Source organism: Halichoerus grypus, chromosome 8 (assembly GCF_964656455.1).
Source record: "Halichoerus grypus chromosome 8, mHalGry1.hap1.1, whole genome shotgun sequence".
Lineage (NCBI taxonomy): Eukaryota > Metazoa > Chordata > Mammalia > Carnivora > Phocidae > Halichoerus > Halichoerus grypus.
Window position 1 is genome coordinate 81,981,072 of NC_135719.1, and position 22,485 is coordinate 82,003,556.

The window sequence follows — 22,485 nt, forward strand, 5'->3', positions numbered from 1 at the left end:
ACTTTTTGGCCTCTGCTCCGGGGATTCTGGCTCGTGAGGTCTATGCTGGTGCCCAGAAATCTGTATTATTAACATCTCAGATGATTCTAATGTAAGTGTCTAGAGACTACGCTTGAAGAACCCTGGGGTAAGGGAACAGTTTCAGTCAAACCAAAACCAAATCCTCTAAGTCACCCAAAGGAAAATTTCCACATAGAAGAGAACTATACAAAGGGTATTGATTCTGTGTCTCTGAGCATCACCTTCCCCTGCAGTTTCCTCTCTCTGGTGAGGGACCCCTGTCCCTGTGGATGGCTCCCAATTGGTGCAGCTCCACAAACCTGAAACCTGGGGGTTCTCCTATTACTGCTTCTCTCCACCCTCCACCCAGCCACACCCATCCCTCCCCAAGTCCTGTGAACTTTATCTCCTAGATATTCCTCCAAGCTTTCCACTTCTGTCTCCACACCACCGCTCTGGCCCACACTACCATCTCCGGCATCAATGACTACAACTGCCTTCCAATCTGTGTCTGCATCCACTCCAACCCTGCTCCAATCTAGTCTTGACACTACAGGTGGAGTAATCTGTTCAAAACACAATCTGGTCACGTCATCTCCAATTCCTTAAAGCTTTCAAAGGCTTCCCACTGCCCTAGGGCAGACAAAAGTCCTTAATCTGGCCTATGAGGCCCCACAGGCATGGGTGGCCCTGTGCCCCTCAACTCCACCTCCTCCACTCTGCCCTTTGCTCTCTCTGCCTTAGCCACATCATCTTTGTCTTGTTTACTCTTCCACACTCCCTTCCACCACAGGATCTTTGCACAGGCTATTCCTTTTGTCTGCAGTGATCTCCCTTCCCTCTCTGCCTAGATATCCTCCAGGGTCACCTATTTAAGGGAAAGCTTTCCTAACCACCACCAGCGGGCCAGGTCAATGCCTTTACTGTATACTTCAGAGCTATTTATTTTATTTCATGCAGTTATTCTGTTTCTTTCTCAGACTGCAAGCTCCATAGGGTAAGAACTAGGTTGTCCTGTGCTCTGACACTTAGTCCACTGCTTGGCACACATCATTGACTATTTGTTAAATGGGTGAAGGAATGGGTCCATTAGCCACTGCCATGTCTGGACCCTGCCAGTCAGAGTTGCCTGTAAAATTCTGGTTCACCTGTGGGCAAAAATTCCCTTTCCAGAAAGAACCTTAGAATAGCTGAAGGTGGCCATTATTTTAAAAAATAACTTTATTTAAAATAAAGTACAACCACTGTAGTCTTATCCATAAATCTGGGAAACATTTCTAAGTCACATCTTATAAATTTTTGTTTTTATATTTGTAATTAACTCCATCTGGCTTATTATCAGGAAAATAAAATCTTCCTTTTGATATTTTTGCTTCTTCCAGAATTTTCCAAGCACTCCGTCCAAAAGGGCCAGCCTTTCAGCTTCCATGCTTATTTGGGGAGAACTTTGCTCTCCACAGGGTCTGTCATACTTCTTTCACCCATTCAGTGTCCTCTTAGAACATCAGCCACAGAGGGATGCCTGGGTGGCTCAGTTGGTTAAGCCTCTGCCTTCGGCTCAGGTCAGGATCCCGTGGGCTCTCTGCTCAGTGGGGAGCCTGCTTCTCCCTCTGCCTGCTCTGCCTGCCGCTTCCCCTGCTTGTGCTCTCTCTCTCTCTCTAATAAATCAATAAATAAATACAGTCTTGAAAGAAAGAAAATCAGCCACAGAGGTTGGTACCTGAGGTCTCAGGCTTCAACACCCAGGTCCAGACTTTGCTCCCTGGGCCAAGGGGCTGCAGGAGCTTCGAGCATTAGCCACAGGCTTTGCCAAATCAAACCCAATCAGCTGGGGTGCAGGGACTCTCAGCCTACGATGGTCCTCTGAGCCTACGATGGTCCCCTTCCCTGCTGTTAGGCCTCAGTTGAAGCTACCACAGTCCACACGAATGTTCCCAATTTTAAATCTTGGGGCAGAAGGAATTAAAGGGAATACTGGTTCTTTACCCTCAGGAAACCCTGGGCTACCAATGCAAAGAGTCCACCTCCTCCCTAGTGTTCAACTTTGTATACCAGGTGTCCCAGGAGAAACAAAACAGGTCACCAAGACTCTCAGACAATGACTGCTTCATCAGTCCAGGGGCACCAGCTCAGAGGGCAAGCCTAGTGGATTTCCTAAAACCAAGACTAAGAATACCTTCTTTTTACTAAAAAAAAGGGGGGGTGTTGCCTGGGTGGCTCAGTTGGTTGAGTGTTCAACTTTTTTTTTTAAGATTTTATTTATTTATTTGAGAGAGAGAGAGAGAGAACAAGCGGGGGGAGGGACAGAGGCAGAGGGAGAAGCAGACTCCCTGCTGAGCAGAGGGCCCGACAGGGGGCTCCATCCCAGGAGCCCGGGATCATGACCTGAACCAAAGGCAGACGCTTAACAAACTGAGCCACCCAGGCGCCCCAAGTGTGTGTTTGACTCTTGATTTTGGCTCAGGTCATGATCTCGGGGTCGTGGGATGGAGCCCTGCATCAGGTTTCAGGCTCAGCATGGATTCTGCTTATCTCTCTTCCTCCCTCTCTGCCCCTCCCCTTGCAAGATTAATTAATTAATTAATTAATTAATTAAATCTGTTTTTAAAAACCACTTTGTAATATAAAGGATGATGTCAAGGAAATAACCACATACATAAATATAAACAGGCATAAAATTGGTTTCCCTGGTATAGTTTTCTGAGGTACAGTCCCAGTAGGAGTCTGCACTGATAGTTATTAGCTCCCCAGGTGCCCATTTATCTATCTTTCCTAGAGCTGGTCTAGTCATCCATCATGCCTTCTTCCCACAAATGCTCCAAAACACAATCCTCCACTGCTCCCCCCGGCTCCCAGACTCCCCGTCACAATCCAACGTAGCTCATCGTCCATTCAACAGATACTTATGGAGCACCTGCTGCATGTCACCGACTGTGAATCAGCCCTAAGTAAGGTGGGGGGGGGCGGTCTCTGTCCTCAGGGGCTTACATTCTAGTCGAGGGGAACTAGAGGCCCGAGGCCCGAGCACAGTAGCGGCGACACCAGGGATTCTAACGCTCACCTCCACAGAATTAAAGGAGATGCCCCTCTCGAGCCCCCAGCCGGAACTTAACCCATAGTGGGAGCTCCGTATATATTTGTTTCTTTCACTCCAGCTGTTTGGAGAACAGCATTGCCTTCCTGTTTTTTGTGTTTCTGTTTTTCTTTTTGAGGATTTCAACATTTTGGAGCTCTAATAAACACAGGGGACCAGGGTAAAATGAAAAATGTGAAGCAAGTTACAAAGTTGTTAGAAATCTTAAGCTCTCACATTTTCTCCCAGGTGTTCAATTAAAAAAAGATACTGTTGTGTTGCTGCTCCATCTTTCTGGAAACTAATGAACAAAATGTATCAACCACCTTAAATATGCTCAATCCCTTTTCCCCAATAATTCTCACTCTAGGGGGTTTTCAGGGAAATAAGAAACAAGCACAAAGATATATGTGCTTGTATAAGGATATTTATGCATGTAATGGCAGAACATTGCAAAGACTTAAACTTCCAGGAAGAAAGGATTAATCAATTAAATCATGTCCTTCTATGGGACCGAATTTGTTCATCTGTTATTAAAAATGGGAAAATTTTAAAAATAAAATAAAATAAATAAAAACATAGGGAAACCACTGGAGTTTGCTCCATAAATTCAAGGAACAATTAAAAGTCACATCTTGCAAGCCGTTGCCTCTAAATTGTAAGGAGCAAACATCTCTTGCGCCGCTTGGTGCTAGGCCCTGTTCTGGGTCCTGGGACTGGGATGTGAACAAGACATAGAAGGTCTCAGTTCTTCCAGAACTCACATTTCAGAGAAAAGAGACAGAATTTAATAAGCAGGAAAACACCCCAATGTCAAACAATGAGTGCTAGGCAGGACATGAAATAAAATGGGATGATAGGCTAAAGAGCCCAGGGGGCAGGAAAACAAATCAGATGGGGCGCCAGCGAAGAGTTCCCTGAGAAGATGGCCTGTGAGCTGAGACTTGAATAACGGGGTGGGGCTGGCCTTGCAAGCTGGGGGCAGTACTCCTCCAGAAGGAAAAGCAGGGGCCGGGCCATAGAAGGTTTTGAGCAGAGGGCTGACTGGTAATAGATTTACCCAGCCATCCCGGCTGCTGTGTGCAGAACAGAGGACCAGAGGGCAAGAGCGGAAGTGGGGGAAATGATCAAGAGGCTGGGGAACAATCCAGATGAGAGCTGAAGGCAGCTCTGGAGCCTGGGAAAGGAAGAGGGGATGAGGAGCAGTCAGATGCTGGACAGCTCTGTATGGGAGACAGACCATCAAGATTCGCGGACAGACTGGATGTGGGACGTGAGAGAAGGAAAGAAGCCAAGAATGACTCCAAAATTTGGGGCCCACGAAACTTGGAAAGATGGAGTTGTCATTTGCTGACAGAGGGGAGGCCATGGGAGGATTGGCTACAGGAGGTCCGCAGTTCAAGCTCGGACACATACTACGTGGGAAGTCTATGAGATATCCAGTAGACGCGCTGAGAAAGCAGGAGAGAAGCAAGTTTGAAGTTCAAGGGGGCCCAGTAGTCCTTACAACCACGGCACTGGCAGGGCTCACCGAGGCAGAGTGTAGCTGGCTGGAGGAGCGCCTGGGTGGGGGCCTGAGTCACTCCAACACCCCAAGGCTGAGTGGGGGCCGCAGGAGGACCAGGAGATGGCCTGGAAGCCAAGACTACTGTCCAGGGTAAACACGATGTTTGGGGAGAATATTTAATGCTGTGGGAAGATGTGCACCCCAGTTACAGGGGGACGGGGACAGCATACGAAACACGACCTTAATAGCTATTTTCAGTACCTGGTTGTGGTTGAGGTTTCTTGGTTCCTTCTTTACAATCTTCTGTATTCTCTCAATTCTCCACGTTGAACATGTATTACTTTAGTAAAAATTCTTAGACAAGGACATTTGAAAATAAACACTGGAAAGTGGTTTTTGCCACTCAGGGAGAACTCCAGCCTATTTCTACCTCAAACATGTGCCTACAAAAGGCAGTTCAGATGCTTCTGCCCCACTGTAGCTGCCAGGGAAGGGAGGCAGTCCAACCCCACTCCAGCGGGCTTCCGAAGGGTTTTGGTCAGTAGACGTACCCTGGGGTCGGGGGGAGACGGGTCAAACGCTCAAGCTTCTCCAGACGCTAAGCAGGCCCTATCTCAAGAGCTGCTGAACTGGCACCGCTGCTGACCCCCAGCCAGCCTTCTCAGAACAAGGGGCGCCCGAAACGCCACATGCATCCCCGGGACAGGCTGTGAGTCCACACTCCCTGGCCTGGCACGAACTGACAAATGTACAGAACGGTTTCATGAAAAACAGTTCATTAAAAAACAGTTTATTAGCATTTGTGCTGCCCTGTGCAAGTGAAGCTTGGCTCCCTGCCCAGATGCCCTGGCCTCCCCACCGGAGCCTCTGGGGAGCAGCTCTGCAGTAGGCCCCTGGCTTGAGGCAATGTCCTTGCTCATCTGACTCCAGTCCCATTGCTCCTGGCCAGGGGCTAAGCCCCACCTCGAGATGCCATAGGGATGGTCTCCCCTGAGTGACTGTCGCCTCCAGCGTCTGAGAAGAAGCCCCCGCCCCCAGGGGCCGGAGCCACGTCCACCTGGATGACACCATGCACCTGGGAGAGCTGTGGGCTGTCCAAGCTGGCGATGAGCTGGCGGGGGCCTGGTCGCACAGGCACGAACTTCTGGTGCAGTGTCACTGTCTCGTTGCCGCCAATGTCCCTGTGGGCAGAGACAGAGTCATGGGCCGTGGGTGGAGTCAGGAGGAAGGACTGATGGGGCAGCCAGGAAGGAAGGAGAAGGAGGCAGAGCGCTTCAGGCATTTCTGGGCTCAGCTGGAACCCCCATACCCATGGCCAGGATAAAGCCTGAGCCCTAAGGCCTCCTGGGCCTTTGCCTCCGCATAGTCAGGTCAGCGCCACCCTCCCAGCTGCCTGAGCTGGGAATCTTCCAGTTGTCCCAGGAGTCCTCCCTCCCCACTCCCACAAACACCTGGACAGAGACGGCTGCCTTGTCTCTCCCACCTCTCCATCACCAGTGCTCCTGCCCGAACCACACCATCTATACCTATCCCACCTGGGATTTCCAGGACTGAGGAAACTTCAAAACAAGACTTTGGGGGTGCCTGGGTGGCTCAGTCGGTTAAGGTCTGTCTTTGGCTGAGGTCATGTTCCCAGGGTCCTGGGATCAAGCCCTGCATCTTGCATCGGCTCCCTGTTCAGCCGGGAGTCAGCTTCTCCCTCTCCCTCTGCCCCTCCCCCTGCTTGTGTGCGTGCTCTCTCTCTCTCTCAAATAAATAAAATCTTTAAAAAAAAAAAAAAAAACAAGATGGGGCGCCTGGGTGGCTCAGATGTTAAGTGTCTGCCTTCGGCTCAGGTCAGGGTCTCAGGGTCCTGGGATCGAGCCCCGCATCGGGCTCCCTGCTCAGCGGGAAGCCTGCTTCTCCCTCTCCCACTGCCTGCTGCTTCCCCTGCTTATACACACTCTCTCTCTGTCAAAAATAAAATAGGGCGCCTGGGTGGCTCAGTCGTTAAGCGTCTGCCTTCGGCTCAGGTCATGATCCCGGGGTCCTGGGATCGAGCCCCACATCGGGCTCCCTGCTCGGCGGGAAGCCTGCTTCTCCCTCTCCCACTCCCCCTGCTTGTGTTCCCACTCTCGCTGTGTCTCTCTCTGTCAAATAAATAAATAAAATCTTTAAAAAAACAAACAAACCAAGAGACTTTGGGGCTCAACACAGTATTGCCAAATAATTTCAGTTTTGCCAAGAAAAAAAGTGGAAGAAAATTAATTATCCTCTGCCATGATCATCTTTCCAAACAGGAAGGAGCATTTTAAATACCCCCAAACATTGGAAGGATGTTATCTCAGAGAAAAAGGAAAGTTCTTCCCAAGAACAGACAACTGGCATCTTTAAAGTGACACTTTGTGTGTGTGTGTGTGTGTGTGTGTGTGTGTGTGAGAGAGAGAGAGAGAGAGAGACATACATACACGTGTTCGTGTGCACACACATACTAGTGTCTTCATTTTCTCCCTTCCTCACAGATATCTGGAAATTTAGTCCCAGACCATCCCTCCGGGAGTCACAGTTTCACCAGCCTTCTAACTGGCCTCCTTGCCTCCTAGGTCCTATCTCATTTTTCCACTCTAGTCTCTAGTCACTCGGAGGTGAGCTGAACCCTTCGAGGGCTGGGCTTCCTCGGTGCTATGAGACTGCAGCTCCCTAACCCGACACACAGGCTCCCTCTGACTCAGCCCTGCCTGCATGGCCTCATCAGCCCCCACCACTCCTCCTGCCCACCAGCCCTGACAGCCACTTCCTTCCCGTCCCTGAACTCACTCTGTTTTCACGCTCTGCTCCTGGGCTGGCTCCAGGCCCTGCTCACACCACCCCCTCAGTGAGGGCTCCCTTGAGCACCTCCTGCCCTCAGGGAAATGAGCCTTGTCCTGCTCTGAGCTCCCGCAGCAGCCCGTGTGTACATTTTACACACTGACCACGACCACATCTCCATCCCCCTCGCTCGTGCCTCTTAGCATCTGTCCTCTCCTGCCTCTGCCTGAACCCTTGCCTCTGGCCCCCTAGTCAACCCAAGCCTGCCCTGGGGATCTTCTTTTCTCTGGAGCCCGACTGTGCAGACAACTCAGTCCTCCAAGGGAATGAGCCAACACCCCAACTTCGAAGATGAGCTCTCCTTGGGACTAAACATTTAGTTAGCTTGGAGCCTGATTCCAAAGGGCTTCCCTAGACCAATTTGTACTCTTTCTTCTATCGCTGTGAGCTGTGTGGTTTAAGATAAGTTACTAAACTCTGATTCTTACCTTCTGGTCTGTAAAATGGGAGTGAATGCAAAATGAGGGGGTGGGATCAGACAGTCTTGTAGGTGCCTCTAAGCTCCATGAAGGAGGGAAGAAGTGGAAGGTGGGGACATATATATACGGTCTACCTGTTAAGTTATGGACCTAATTTCTAGACTTCTAATCAAAATATATAACTAGACATTAAGTCTACAACATAACAGATAGGCTATACTGTGGCTAGTTACAAATTTGTATTTTTAACTTCTGCCCACTTTTCCATAGATACAAGCTTCAAGTTGTTTAGGCTCAGACCAGACTTCAAAGCTCTAGGGGCGCCTCAGTGGCTCAGTTGGTTAAGCGTCTGCCTTCGGTTCAGGTCATGATCCCAGGGTCCTGGGATCGAGCCAGTGGGGAGCCTGCTTCTCCCTCTCCCTCTCCCCCTGCTTGTGCTCTCTCTCTCTCTGTGTCAAATAAATAAATATTTTTTTAAAAACCTTCTACTTAATTCATACTAGTACTATTTCAGAATATAGCCTTTATTTGTAACCTTATTTCCAAGAGAGGCTCCTTTCCAGCTTCCAGCTAGCAATGTCAAGATCTCTCCCAGCCCCGGCCTTCGTGTCAGCCGCCACCTTGCCACACCCACGCCTGCCTGTTCAAGTGCAGCACCTCAGCTGCTACGGCTGGAATGTGCCTGAAACCCAGTGCAGGGAATGAAACCAACTCTCTGACAAGGACACCAGAAATTAGACATCCAAATGAGCACTGTCCTGCAATTACGTACTTGTTCAACCGTGTTGCCAAGGCTTGAAACATTTTTTAAAACTCGTCTCAGATTTCTCTTCAGAGCCACTGAAAACCACCAGCACATCAAGTGTGCCCAGTCTAGTCCCTCTCGCTGTCCCTCTCCCCACCCCCCGCCCCCCACAGACACCCTGTTCCTCCTTTACAGCCAAGCTTCATTCCTGTTGGAAAAGGGCATCCCCACCCATCTTGTTCATCTGCCTTATTAATTAGTCTTAGCTCTAAATGGCCTCGGGCTGTTTCTCCAAAGTCAAATCGGCCCCAGAAGGCCACCCTAAGGACATTCTAAAGACTATGATTCAGGCTGTGGGGGAAATTCCCCAGAAGGGTTTGGAACAGACTTCCAGCCTCCCTTGGTGACTGGTTTGGTGGTGACAACAAGCCATTTGGAGGAGTAAGTCTGGAATGTTTATTAAGTGGCCAGTCACCCCGCTGGGTGGCACACCTTATGCTTAATGGGGTTTCCATCCCACAGCCTTTGATGTACCAATGAGAGCAAAGTAACACCCGTCTTGGAATCTAATATATCTGAACCACCAACCCAGGGACTTCCCACTTGGAGTTCTCAATTGCTCTGTAGACCCCAGACTGGGCTTGAAGTAGCAAGGAGCCACAGAATGTCCAAGGAGGACCTGCCTTGAGAAACCATCATCCAACCCTCTCATTTACTGGAGGGAAGACTGGGGCCTTTAAAGGCAGGGCTGGGGGGAGGCTCATATAAGCCCCACAGCTAAAGATAGGGGCTGGATCTCCCTATGCTCAGCACAGGAGTCACCTCTTTACTTCTAGGCGGGGGCAAGAACCTAAGGTCTGGTGGAGGTGCTGAGGGGAGTCCAGCTCTGGGGAACCTCTCTCCATCATCTGTAGGTGAGAGATGCCTATAGGGTGAGCTACCTGGGAGCCCCAAGCTGCACTCTCTAAGGTGACAGAGACCCACGTAGGGTGAAATGGGGAAAAGCACTCCTTTGTGGCATATCACATCATCCATGGTCAAGGCTGGGGCAAAGATCAGGATAGCAACTATTCAGCTTCGGCCTGTTGGCAAAAGTGGCAGCCACCAGCTGGCAGAGCCTGCTCTGTGTCAGGGCAAGGGATGCACAGGGTGGGCAGGGACCCCCTGCATCCCCCACCCAGCTCCCCCACAGGGGCCACCCCTTTCCCTCAGGCACTCTTTGTCAAAAGAGGAAAACACCTGCCCCTGTCCCCGGAAGTCTGATCTTAAAGGTCAGCCTCTGGCCTTCTCTGCTTTCCCTCTGTGCTGTTCCGGGGAGGGAGACAGCAGCACGTGTGTCTATGTCAGAGAGGACAGCAGAGGCCCAGGGACACAGGCACTCGGTGTCCCCTCACTGGGTGTGGAGCCTCGCCTGGCCCGGGGTGAGGGCCAAGGGGGCTGGTGGAGGGCCTGAAGCACAGGGCCCTCGCCTTGAGAACTGCAGCTCAGCCCTCATGACGCAAAGAAAGCAACAGCCTTGAGAGCCTGTGTGTCAGGTGCGCCCAGGTGGGAAGAGCTCAGTCTGCCCCTTATGGAGTGGCTGCCAGTTTCCCTATCGTCAAGTGGGGATGATGGTGGCCACAATCAAAATAAGAACGATCGGGGCACCTGGGTGGCTCAGTCATTAAGCATCTGCCTTTGGCTCAGGTCATGGTCCCAGGGTCCTGGGATCGAGCCCCGCATCGGGCTCCCTGCTCAGCAGGAAGCCTACTTCTCCCTCTCCCACTCCCCCTGCTTGTGTTCCCTCTCCTAATGTGTCCCTTTCTCTTAATGAATAAAATCTTAAAAAAAAAAAAAAAAAGAACGACCAACAGAGGCTCACGTGGGGCCAAAGCCAACACTAAATGCTTTACGTGCATATCTCACCTAGCTCCCTGAACCACCCTCGGAACCGGGATGGTTGTCATCCCTACTTTCCAGGTGAGAAAACAGGCTTAAAGGAGATACGTCAGCTGCTCCAGGCACACAGCCAGTGAGTGTAGGAGCTGGGACCTGAACCTAAGTCTTCAGGATCCCAAAGCTTTGCTTTTAATCATATGATGGTCTCGAATGTACCTTGAAGGGTTTTTGTGGTCTGCGAATGAGATAATGATCCTGAAGTGCCCGGTCGGTTCCTGAGCACTGGGCATGTGTTAATGATGAGTTGCTAATGATTCCTAAGTGAAGTGTTGGCTCCCTAGTGAGACGGCGGGGACAGACCAGCCCAGCACTAGGCACATGGCAGGTCTTCTTAACTGCTGCTGGCCCTGAACCGAGTCAGGAAGCACTGCTGGCTGGCTCTAGGTTGCTGTATTGGGTCCTGGCTGACTACTGTCCTGACCAAGAGAGGAAGCAGTGTGGCACCCAGGGCAGTCTGGGAGGCAGAAAAGGGCAGGGGCGGGGGAGAGGCCAGACTCACCCCACATTAAGGATCTTGGGTCTCTGTAGCCCGGAGCCCTCAAGCCGGAAAACGACGTTGGTGAGGGTGACAGGCAGGGGGTTCTTGAAGACAATCTGTACTTCGCACTCCTGGCCAACCACAGCTGCCCCCAATAACTAGGAAAAGAAGAAGCCCACCTCCACATCAGAGACCCCGGCCAGATACAGCGGAACCATACACTCCACCAGAGGGAAAACTCCTTCTGCATCAAAATCTCCCCAAGTCCCACATTTCCACCCTTGAGAGACAAAGGGCTCCGCAAAAGCCAGAGAAGAAACTCCAACCCACTCCCCAACTGAAGATTCTGCAGAACCAGGAATATGAGATCTGACTTTACAGATGAGGACACGGAGGCCCAAGAGCCCAAAGCCAGTATCCGACCCCCTTCTCCTGGAACTGCTCGCCAGGCCAGCCCTCTCCCAGTTTCACGCCCTTGCCCCTTGCCCTCTGACTTCCCTCAGCCCCCGCTCATCCCTCCTGCCCAGCAAGCCGCACTCACTGTGAGGGAAAGGTCTGGGGTGCGCAGACGGAAGGTATGCTGCTTGGCCAGCACCTGCCCGCTCTCCTTGACGTGGCCTGAGACGTTGAGCAGCATGGACCCCTGGTCTACGAGGTGGGGCCGGTATTCCTCGTAGGCCACAGGCATGGACACGCGGTCCGCTGCGGAGAAGAGGCAAGGTGTCGCCAGGGCCCGCTTACCCAGACACGGCCTCCGGAGGGGGGGTCTCTGGGCCCACAGCCGCAGGGTGCCTGGCCGTCCGTGGGGCAGGGCTGGGGAAGGAGCACTTACTGGCCCCTGGAGCTAGCACCACTTCCTTCTTGCTCTCCTTGAAGACAGGCCCCGTGACCCCGGTGTAGAAGGTGACCGAGAGGTAGAGGTGCAGCTTCACGGTGCGGGGGCTGCCGCCGCGATTGCTCAGCACCACACAGACCGCCAGGTCCTGCCCCATCACTGCATCCTGGGCCTCCACCTGCACGGCCACATCCTCCGCCACGTCACGGCTGGAGTACACGTTGGGTTTGCTACCGTGTGCGGCTGCTGTCTCCACTGCCTTCCGCTCTGCGTCTGAGCCTGGGGGTTGAGGGTCAGGGGTGAGGTTATGGCTGCTGCCGGAGTGCGCAAGCGCTCAGCGGGAACCCCGGACGTGGGCCAGAGCCGACCAGGTTGGAGGAATGGTACCTTCTGGGTGTTTATAGATGTGGGTGACATCATCCCGCATGTTGGATCCAATGGCCTTTGTGATGATGAGCGTGCCAATGGCCTTCTCTTCCACATACACGATCTTGAAGCTGCCATCGTCCTGTCGCTGCCAGTAAACTTTGTCACTGTTGACCTGTGGGGGGTGGGTGTGAGCCGGGAATGAGCAAGCCTGAGGGTCTGAGGGCAGGCCTGACCCCCAGCTGCAGGGAGGGCTGGATCCAAAGGTCGGGAACTTCCTGGCACAGCCAAACTGGGAGACTTTCCAAGCTGAGCCAGATGAAGGCCGAGAGCAGAGAAGAAGCTGGGCAGCTCCTTGCAGTACATTTTGGCATTAATAACAGTAATCTCTCATGCTTATTCGCTGACTTTACGACTTCTAAAGCAGTTTCACACCCATTATTTCTTTTGATCCTGAGCACAGGAAGCTCAGCAGCCATTATTATCCCCCTTTTACAGTGGAGGGAATCTAGACTCTAGGATGAATGACTTGCCCAAGGTCACACAGCTAGTCAGTCAGCGCGGAAGTCAGGACCAGAGAACCCAGGCCTGACTCCAGTGCTCTCGTCCCGCCAGACTGCCCGAGAAGGCGCCTGGAGCACAGCCCTCACCTCGGCAAAAATGAAGGGCGTGTCATACTTCATGTAGACCAGGCCATTCTTGATGGACTCCACAGAGCAGGGGCCACAGCAGAAGATGCCTAGGGGAGCAGGACAGAGGTCAAAGGAGGCTGAGGGGACCCTCTGATCCTGGGGAGAGGCCCACCCATCCAGGCCCAGTGCCCAATGCCTCAGGGTCAGCTGCCACCTGGGGCAACCCATGGAAGGAACACAAAGAAGAGCTCAGTTCCATTTGGCCTCAGTCAACCAGGTTGGGTCCAAAAGTGGGACAAGCCTGCCCTGATAACCAAATCACTGGCACATCCTTCCTCCACTAGCCGAAGCTGGACTGGGCTATCTGTGACCCCCCGAGGTCAGGACTTCCGTTCTGCATCAGGACAAACCCAGAGCCCATGGTGGCTCTGCCTGTTGGCTGGGAAAAGAGCCACCCTTCCAGAAAGATCCAGAACAAACCCTCAGCTCTATAGCCTGCAGTGTGTCCTCTCTGTGGGGAGGTGGGAGGGGAGCTGGTGGGAAATAGAGTCTGTTCTCAGCGTGCTCAGGAGTTTTCTGGAGATGGGCTGACAAGGAAGAGGCTTGGCAAGAGAGGACACAAAATACGAAGTGAGGGCCATCCAACAGAAAAGAATCTTAGAGGGGTGCCTGGGTGGCTCGGTCGGTTAAGGATCTGCCTTTGGCTCAGGTCATGATCTCAGGGTCCTGGGATGGAGCCCCACGTCGGGCTCCCTGCTCAGCATGGAATCTGTTTCTCCCTCTCCCTCTGCTGCTCCCCCTGCTTATGCTTTCTCTTCTCTCTCTCTCAAATAAATAAAATCTTAAAAAATAAAGAAACAAAGAAACAAAGAAAAGAATCTTAGAAAACACCAGCACTATGCTTTCCTCTTCCAAATGGGGAAATAGGCCCAGGGAGGCCAAACAGATGTCAGGGTCTGACAAGACAATCAGATAAGTGAACGGAAGGAGCGGATATTTACAAAGTAGCTGCTATGTTCCAGGCATGCTGCTAATCTCTCTAATGAATGACCTCATTTAATTCCCCCAACAACCCTATCTGGCATATATTATCCCCAAATTACAGACAACACCAAAGTGCAAAGGTGCAAGCAACTTGCCCAAGATGACATTATCTAAGAAGTGATCAAGCTGGATCAAGCCTGGGTCTGGCTGGCCTCAGAACCCTGTGAGCTACGCACCCCACAGCTCCCCAGAGTGGGGACAGGAGCTCAGATCTCCCAGGCTCCTGGGCCAGGCTGTTCCAGCATGGCAGGCATCACTGGGTTGCACAAGTCAGGGAGCACCATTCGAAGGGATGACTGAGAGGGAGTGGTTTGCCCAGAGAGGAGGAATGTAGGCTAGGCAAGAGCCATCTGACCTGGGGTGAGGAGGGGAGAGGTGCGGAAGAAGGCAGCAGGAGGGGCAGGCCCGGTTGCCTGGCGCTGGAATGTGAAGGTGGGAAGGGAGGCTGTTTGAGAACAGAGTGTGCAGCGGGTCCAGTTTGGGCAGAAACGTGTGTGCTGGGGAAAAGGAAATCAGTAGATGGTATCAGCAGTGGTCTCGGAGGGCTGGGTTATGGGGGTTATTTTCTTCTTCGAACCTATCTGAACCCTGCTTTTATTCTGTACCATACATACAACTCAAAATGAGCAACGGAACAGACAAGAGGGGAACTTGGTGAGTGAGAATGTGTGAAGGGAGGGAGTCAGGAACGGGAGAGGCTCGGCCCTGTGCCCTAGAGAAAGTCGCTCCACCTCTCTGGGCCACCACTGCCATGTGTCCCACAAGGGCTTGCGGTGGTCCCCAGCCCAGCTGATCTTCAGCATCACCAGAGGAACTTTCAAACTTTCAAACATATAGATTCTTAGCATCAATCTATCCCTGGGATGTCTGATGTGTCAGGTCTGGGGCAGGACCTAGACATTTACTCAAAACAAAACAAAAACGTCCAGAGAGAGAACTAGGGAACTTTTACATTTTGAGTTATTCAATTCTATACTTTCCCCCCTTCCAGGCATGTACTACTTACTATAATGGCCTTTTTAACTTTAAATACATATATAAATAAAAGGGCCCTTCAATTAATTATCTCCACAATGTGTGAGTAAAAAGGCAAATGAGAAGAGTGGGTGTGTTAGGGAGGAAAACCTCTCACTGAACTCTCTTCCATCTTTTGACTTTTGAGCCTGAATATATAAATCATACAAATCATAATAAATCATAAACAAAGGAAATCGAGGCTAATAGATAGTTACGCAGAAAGGTGACAATTGACTAAAGGCCGGGCGGTGATTCTGTTGGTAACCCCGTCTGAAGAAACATGGGGGTTAAAGGGCCCGAACCGGCCCTGACACTCGGGGTTTGTTACCCAGGTTGGGAGATGGGGATGGGGCCAAGGTGGGGCACAGGAGCCAGGCAGGGCCCCGCCTCACCGCTGCTGGTCTCCTGGGGTGTGGCGTCCACCACCTGCCACCCACTGAAGCCTGAGGGCAGATCTGGCCTCTTCATCCAGCAGTCGTTCCACACGTGGAAGTTCCTGGATGGACATGGAGGGAGGCCTGGGTCTGAGCAGCCTGCTCAGGGCCTCCCCAGTGTCCCCTCGACGTCCAGGTCTTGGTCATCATCCCTTCGCAGGGATGGGCAGCCCAGCCCCGGCCCCAGCCTCACCAAACAGAATCATGGTTCAGGTGCTCCAGGGGCTTCATGTTCTCATCAAAGTAGATGTCCATGGTGAGGGATGTGTCTGTATCGTGTGCTGAGTTGAAGTTGGTGACAGTGCGGGTAGCCAGGCCCAGGCAGCGCAGCACTGTGGAGGAGCCAGTGTTAGGGTTCAGGGCCCAGACCGGGATGCGGTAGGGGGCAAGTGAGGTATCAGGGGAGGAACAGCAGGGGGACAAGGGCCACTGGGGTTGCCAAGCTGGGTCAGGGGTCAGGAGGCCTTAGGGCCAGGGAGCGTTGAGGGTCAGAGGAAGCCAGGCCACCTGCCTGACCTTGGCGCTGCCTGGCCCTTCTCCCTCCTCTCCCCTAGGCCTCTCTAGGTAGTTAACACTAATTAATGATAATTAAGGCCAGCCTACCACCCAGCCCTCCACCTGTCCTTGCACTAGAGCCACAGCTGGGTGGGGCTCTGGTTTCCCTCCCTCTTTCTCGCAGGGCCCAGGCTGCTCCTGTCCCCAGTCCCTCCACTACCTGTGGTGGTCACGCCGGCGAAGACCCAGCACTGGCCATAGGGGACGGAACAGCCAGTGCGTAGGTAGCTGAGTAGGATCTCCACGCTGCCCACCCACGCTGAAGGGTTGGTGCCTCGAGAGTAATCACCAGACCAGTTTCCAGTCAGGACCCCATTGTCATCCAAGGAGTTCACCTGCCCAGGACAGGATGGAGTGGGGTGGAGTGGAGGGAGAGGCTCAGGACCTTCCATGTGGTCCCCAGCCCTGCCCCTGCCCCCCACCCCTTTCCCCTAAATGCCTCAGGATCTAGCCAGCAGCCTGAGCCCTGCCCACCCCTCCCAAAAACATCAGTCCCCCCCACCTCCCCACCCCCCACCCCTGCCGGATCTGACACAGTAATGTGAATCCTGGGTGTGCCAAGCTTTGGGTTTGGCCCTACATTCCACAAGAGCTGGGACTGAAGCCAGGAAGGGTGGGGTGGGGCCAGCCAAGGAGGAAAGAGAGGGAGTGAGACCCCTCCCACAATACCCTTTGCAAGGGCAGGATAGGGCTGAGTTCCTGGAGGAATCAGAAAGGGCAGGAGCGGGGGACAGGGGAGGCAGGAGGCAGACACAGAATAGCACTGAGAGACATGAGGGTGCTCACCATGGCAGAGATGACCCGGGAGACACTGACGGGGTCCCCACGGCCTCCATACGGCATGCCCCGCCGGTCCAGGATGTACAGGCAGGCATCCAGCACCCCATGATCAAACTGGAGGGAGGGAGGGCAGAGGTGACCCCTAGGCCAGCCGCACCTGCTCCCTCACTCCACCCCACCGGCCTCTTGCTCCCCCAAGCGCATGCGGCCCTTGGCCAGCCATACCTGCCCATAGTTCCAGGTCCGCTCACCAATCTGGGCTTCTGTCCCATAGTAAATTCTCCCGGACTCATTAAGCACATACTCCTGTCGCCAATCCTCATGGTCCACATACACGAGGTCCTCTGTGTCCCCAAAACACACATGCCTGGTCCCCTCTAGCCCTCTCCCTGTGCCCCCCCCCGGGCCATTTCTGCAGGACTACTGTCCACAGAGGAGTGGGGACACCACTAGCCTGACGGCATTTCTCCCGGGAAGGATGGGGGGAGCATGACAGAGATGGTGGGAGGAAGGTGGCTGTAACCAAGGCCGTTCGCTAGCAGAAGCAAGGCTGCGTGTCCTTGGGCTGTTACCGTTCCACGCTGAACCTAGGTCGCCTCACCTGGACAATAGGAGGCTGGCTTCTCCTAGAGCCAGGCACCTAGGCACCTAGCCTCGGATTCTAGGACAAGAAGCTCTGACCGGCCCTCCTTCCTGTCCTTCCGCCCTGCTCCTGACTCCAGCAGGCTCACCTGGGCACCAGGGATTGAAGAGGATGTAGATCTCGTTGTGGGGGTAAAAGGGCAACTGGAACTCGCCAGCCTCGCAGCGTGTGCGGACGGTGAATTGGAATTTGCCGATGATGGCATTGGGGGAGGTGTGGACCCGGAGGTTCAGATTCTGCCCGCTGGCCTTGGTCACCTGGGCTTTCCAGTCTCCACTGCCCCCCTTGCCCACTGGGATGATCACGTGGGTGCCCTTCCCCACCTCAGGGTTGTTTCCTGGAATAGGGGAAGCAGCAATTAGCTGGTGAGGCCTATCTGAGGGCAGATGGAGCCTTGGACTTCTCCCAGCCCCACCCAGAATATGTATGAGCCAGAGTGTGTGTGTGCCCCTGAGTTGGGCCATCACCTTAGTCTGTGACAGTCTCTGAGAGCAGCTCTGTCCCCACCCGATGTTTGCCCGCATGCCAGGGCAGAGCCCCAGTCCAACATCCCAAACCTGTTCCCCTGACACTGAACTCAGAGGTGGGTAGAAGAGACCAGGCCACCATCACCCTCTGCCTGCCTGACTGTCAGTGCCTGGGCTGGAGGAGCAGAGCTGCCCTGGCTGGGTCCAGATGCCCCGAGCCCATGTGAAAGGGCAGCCCAGATCCCGAAGGCCAACCCTGCCTAGTCCATGGGGCTGCAGCTTCCAGAGCCTAGAGCATCCCTGGTGGCAGTGGTGGGGGTACCTGGGAAATTAGAGGCTGGGGTGGGCAAGGCTAGGCTCTAATCAAAGGGTATGAGGAGTTGCCCGCCCCCGGCAGCAGCATAATCACCAGCCTGGGCAGTCAACGGCCACCAAGCAACGCGGTGAGGGAGGCACCTGCCCTGGGCCATGGGGACAGAGAAACAGAGATAGAGTTGGACAGAGAGGAGAGAGAGAGCCAGCCACACCCTGGGGAAGGACAACAGACCCACAAAGAAAGACACACAGAGGCAGCCACGGAGAAGCAGCAGCTGAAGCAAGCACCTGAAGAGAAAGTGTTTTGAGACAGATGCCTCTGGAGGCTCAAAAAGGGTGATCTTAGGAAAATGGGACACCAAGACCCTCCCTGAAACACCCTCCTATGCTTGCACCTGTCTTACGTGGCAGAGGTGAGGAGTCGGGTGAGGGAGGAGCTTAAAGATGTCCCTCTGACCCTAATACCAGAGCTGGGAGGCCCTGTAGCTAGCACCACTGCCCCCCATTCTAGGACTTTCGCCCTCCCACTGCAGACCCCACTGACCGATAAGCAGCTCCAGGGCGACATGATCGGAGGACTCATAGGGCCGAGAGAAGTGGAGGACCATGTGGAAAGGCTGTCCACGGCGTATAATCAGCTCGTCGTATTCAAACTCATCTGTGTGGTGCTCTCGGCGATTCTGGTCTGACCGTGCACTCAGCAGATCCACACCGGTCACCACCAGCATGCCCTCTGCAAGGCCACAGCTCTGGGTCAGTGAAGCCCTATGGGAAGCCCAGGCCCCCATCCTAGGCCTCCCAGGCCCCAGAGACGTCAGGATGAGTCTCAGGCCCCATTAAGGCCTTGCAGCTGGCAGATAAGGTGGGCAGGAGGGCCTCACCTTGGATGGTGCCATCTCCAGCTGCGTTCACACCGCCAGTCCGGGAGCCGGGCCGGCGGGAATCTGAGGCCCGGGAGTCCGGTCTTCGACCCCTGGAGCCTCGGTCTCCATGGGGCTCCGGGCCCCAGTCACCATCTGTCCCATTTCGGCAGGAGCAGCAGGCACAGCAGCGAGCCCAGAAGGAACGGCCTCCTCGACGAGACCCTCTGTCTGGCTCCGGCTCTGGCTCCGGAGAAGGTGTGGGGGGCGGCTGCCAGGGGTTCCCGCCCCAGCGGCCCACATCCGACCGAGGACCGTCCATCATGCCTGTGTGGAAGAGGCAGGGAGGCTCTGATCACCCACTCAGACCTCCTGTACTTAGACCGCCCCCGCCAGCACACACAGAAGCCCTCCATCTGGAGAACTGACTCAGTCCCATCCAGCTGACTGAGATGATCTGACCTTGCCCGAGAGACTCCCCCAGACACAACCCAAAGGGAACCCCCACCAAAGACCCTCCCCAAAGACTCCTCTCAGATTCACCTAGAGAAACTACCCACGTTGCAAAGAAATCTTCTCCCTTTTACCCCCAGTGACATCCACCAAAGCAGATGCCCCACTGAGAAACCTGCCCTCCAGAACCCATCCCGGAAAGGAGTGGACTCTTGTCACAGCCTCAGGACCCGGAACACAGACCATCCTTGGGACCTGCTCCTGCCAGTTACTCAGTTTAGAGGTCCATGAGCTACCTGCCTCTAGGACCCATTCTTAGCAGAGATCCCCCACCCCGTCCCTTAGCAGAGGCTCCTTGCAGAAGACAGGTGGGTGATACGCAGGACTTGGGGTTCTTGGCATTCCCCACGTTGGGGCAGACACCCACATGGAGCTGTGAGAGTGGCAGGGCGCTGCAGGTGCGGGAGCCCGCGGTCCAGAGGCACGGAGCCTCTGCGTCGGGGCAACCGGCCCCGGGGCTGGCAGGCTCAGGCTGGCCCGCGCCCCACGTTGCTAGGGCCCAACCTGGGTCCCCAGGGCTCAGCACCGCAGTCCCCGATGGAGCCTCACCTGGCGGCAGTGTTAGCGACAGCAGCGCTGAGTCCGGCGGCCGGGCTGGGACAGGTCGGGACTGTTGGGATGGAGCGAGTGCAAGGTGTGGGGCGGGTGGGTACGTGGTTTATGAGGGGGGAGGGCGGGGCCAAGCTGCGGAGAAGGGGAAGGCTGATTGCTCCATCCCCCCCCACCCGAGAGGCCCATCCTCCGGGGGCTGTCGGGGCAGGAAATGAGACCTGGCCCTGTCCCCTTTCCCCTTTCGAGGAACTGCGGGGTGGGGCCGGGGTCTGTCAGGACTCAAAGCTGAGGTGAAAGTGGAAGGCCTTGGGAGACCGCCCCCACTGAGGGACCCCACTCCAGGCTGATTCCTCCCAGACTGGTGCAGAAGGGGCCCCCTCTCCTGGGCGAGAAACCCCGAGGGCAATGGGATAGGGTGCCCCTTCCACCCATGCCCCTATGCAGGGGACCCTGTTCCCAAGCTCAGGTGGCCTGCCTCTGCTCTCACAGGCCCCCCACTGCCAGGCTCCGGTGCTGCCCTGGCCAGGCTCAGCCCCGTGAAACTGGCCCATGGGCCTGGTCCTGCCCAGGGAGGTCCTGGGATCCTAAGCTGCAGACTGGTGACATCAGCAGCCAGGCCCTCAGACTGGCTCCACCAGCCAACCCCTGACCCGCCGGCTCTACCAGATTCTCTGATTTCCCCCCCACCCAACTGTCCTTCCTTCTTCCTCCAGCTGGGGCAAGCCTCCCTGGCATGAACAAACTGCCCCCAGCTTCCTGTGTCCCTACAAGTTAGAGATTGGGTTGGGGCGGGGGGTGAGGGTCAGGGTCAGGGTAGGAGCAACTTCTTGTTTTCTCCCCCCAGCCTGGGGGCTTGGTGAAGGCTTAGGCCCTGGCTCTGAGGCTCAGGGGGAACTGAGGCCCTCTCCCTAGACTGCAGAGTACCCCCTTCTCTCACTGAGAGGGGTAGCTGGTCAGCTGGAGTCCAGGATTCTCCAGCCTGGAATTCTTCCCAGAAATCCTGACCAACCGGCTCCAGGCACCTGCCCTGTGTGTGCATCCCAACTCCACCCTGGGACTGGAAAAACACCAGGGATGCCACTGAGAGAACCCTAAGGCGAAGTGGAGGTCAGGCATCTTTGGGGAAGCTCTCCTGAAAGTTCTTTGGGAACGTTGGGGCCCTTTTCTTGGGGTCTCTTCCTTCCATCCTGTTGTCCTAGCTCTGCCCATGGGCCATCAGAGAGAAGACAGTGAAAACGGGGTTGACAAGACACAAGGAAGCAAACCTGAGGAAAGGCCGAGTTTGGTGATGCATCAGGCAGGGTGGAGCCTCGGGGAGTGGGGACTGAGACTCCAGGACGTGGCAGGGAGCCCTTCACACCCACATTGACCTTTGCTTGCCTGGTTCCAAGCCCCACACCTGGCAGAGGGTCTGTGTCCACCTCCAACACTCTCAGGGGACACATAAGTAAAAATCAAAATTCCAGGCAGGTGCCAGGCAAGACAGCCAAGGGGCTTTGTTGAGGGCTGCCACTAAGAAGCTGGGGGGGGGGGGGGGGGAGGAGGTGGGCAGGGCCCTGAGCACCCGGAAGTGTGTAAGCACTTGTGGGCCCCAGTAGATTCCCAGGGAGCCAGGGTAATGCCTTGTCACACTCTCTCCCTTTTGTTTCCCTTTCCCCGACCTAGCCAGGTTGACTCAGTGCTCTAGCCCCTGAGCCACTCCCTCTCCTCCCCCCAGGAGGCTCAAGTGCCTCAGGGCTTTTAAAGTCAGGACGAGGGGTGTGTGTGTGGGGGGCACCATGGGAGTAGACACCCAGCTCAGTACTTCGGGAGTGGAGGCCAGGCTCTGCCCATCACTCGCTATCAATACGGAAGCAAGAACACGAGTCTGGAATCCCTGACCAAGGTGCAGAGACAGCTGTGGCTCCCCCGTGAGAGCCCAGCAAACGTGGGCGCGCCCTAAGAGCAGCTTCCTTGTCAGTACAGTGGGCCTGACCAGCTCATCCCTGAGCACTTGTGAGGGCCAGCTGAGACCTGGTATCGTCAAGGGCTCTTCAACCGCAGGATGCTACTCATGAGGACCGATGCTCGTTACAGAGGGTGGAGCTCGGACACCCTGGTTCCTCCCGGGAACAGCCTTCTCGGCTGTGGTGAATGAGCCAGGGCACGGAGGGCATCTGGAAAGAGCAGGAGTCCTGGGAGAACCTTTTATGAGTCCTTCTAGTTGGAGACTTCCAGCTGCTTTGCAGCCCAGCCCCAAACAGAACCTGAACCCAAACCCGATCCCCGCCCCAGCCCAAACCAGAAGGTGAACTCAGATTTTGCAGATGCTGCCCCAGTACCGAGACTTTGGTTCCTGGCGGTAAGAAACAGCAGAACTGAGCAAAATATGAAAGCGCGAGGGAGCTGACACAGTCTCACTCTCTCCCCTTCTTGTCCAGAACAGGTAGCAGTGGTTATGGTGGTGGCAGTGGTTATAGTGGCGG

At 54.6% G+C, this 22,485-nt stretch overlaps 1 protein-coding gene across 3 annotated transcripts; it reads right to left on the reverse strand.

The window, feature by feature from the left end:
- Positions 1 to 5,354: 5,354 nt before the first annotated feature.
- On the reverse strand, positions 5,355 to 22,439 carry TGM1 (transglutaminase 1). Of its 3 annotated transcripts, XM_078053492.1 has the most exons (16): positions 21,286 to 22,388; positions 20,018 to 20,078; positions 18,977 to 19,282; positions 18,640 to 18,828; positions 17,402 to 17,650; positions 16,896 to 17,014; positions 16,677 to 16,784; positions 16,051 to 16,225; positions 15,529 to 15,667; positions 15,294 to 15,397; positions 12,859 to 12,947; positions 12,230 to 12,383; positions 11,840 to 12,121; positions 11,549 to 11,709; positions 11,029 to 11,165; positions 5,355 to 5,761 (listed from the first exon to the last, which is right to left on the reverse strand). In XM_078053492.1, the coding sequence occupies exons 1-16, from the start codon at positions 21,463 to 21,465 to the stop codon at positions 5,533 to 5,535; spliced, it is 2,682 nt and encodes an 893-aa protein (XP_077909618.1). In that variant the 5' UTR covers positions 21,466 to 22,388; the 3' UTR covers positions 5,355 to 5,532. The 3 variants fall into 3 exon arrangements, with proteins under 3 accessions (XP_077909618.1, XP_035970607.1, XP_077909619.1); XM_036114714.2 differs by lacking the exon at positions 20,018 to 20,078 and having other exon boundaries at positions 22,342 to 22,439; XM_078053493.1 differs by lacking the exon at positions 20,018 to 20,078 and having other exon boundaries at positions 21,286 to 21,384.
- Positions 22,440 to 22,485: the final 46 nt, after the last annotated feature.

Excerpts from the sequence above, each read along its gene's own strand:
- TGM1 (XM_078053492.1), bottom strand. The coding sequence starts at position 21,465 with ATGTGTCCCCTGAGAGTGTTGGAGGTGGACACAGACCCTCTGCCAGGT. Across the intron at positions 16,785-16,895 it reads GGACCTGGAACTATGGGCAG|TTTGATCATGGGGTGCTGGA; the intron begins GTATGGCTGGCC and ends CCCTCCCTCCAG. Across the intron at positions 11,710-11,839 it reads GGTGCTAGCTCCAGGGGCCA|CGGACCGCGTGTCCATGCCT; the intron begins GTAAGTGCTCCT and ends TCTTCTCCGCAG.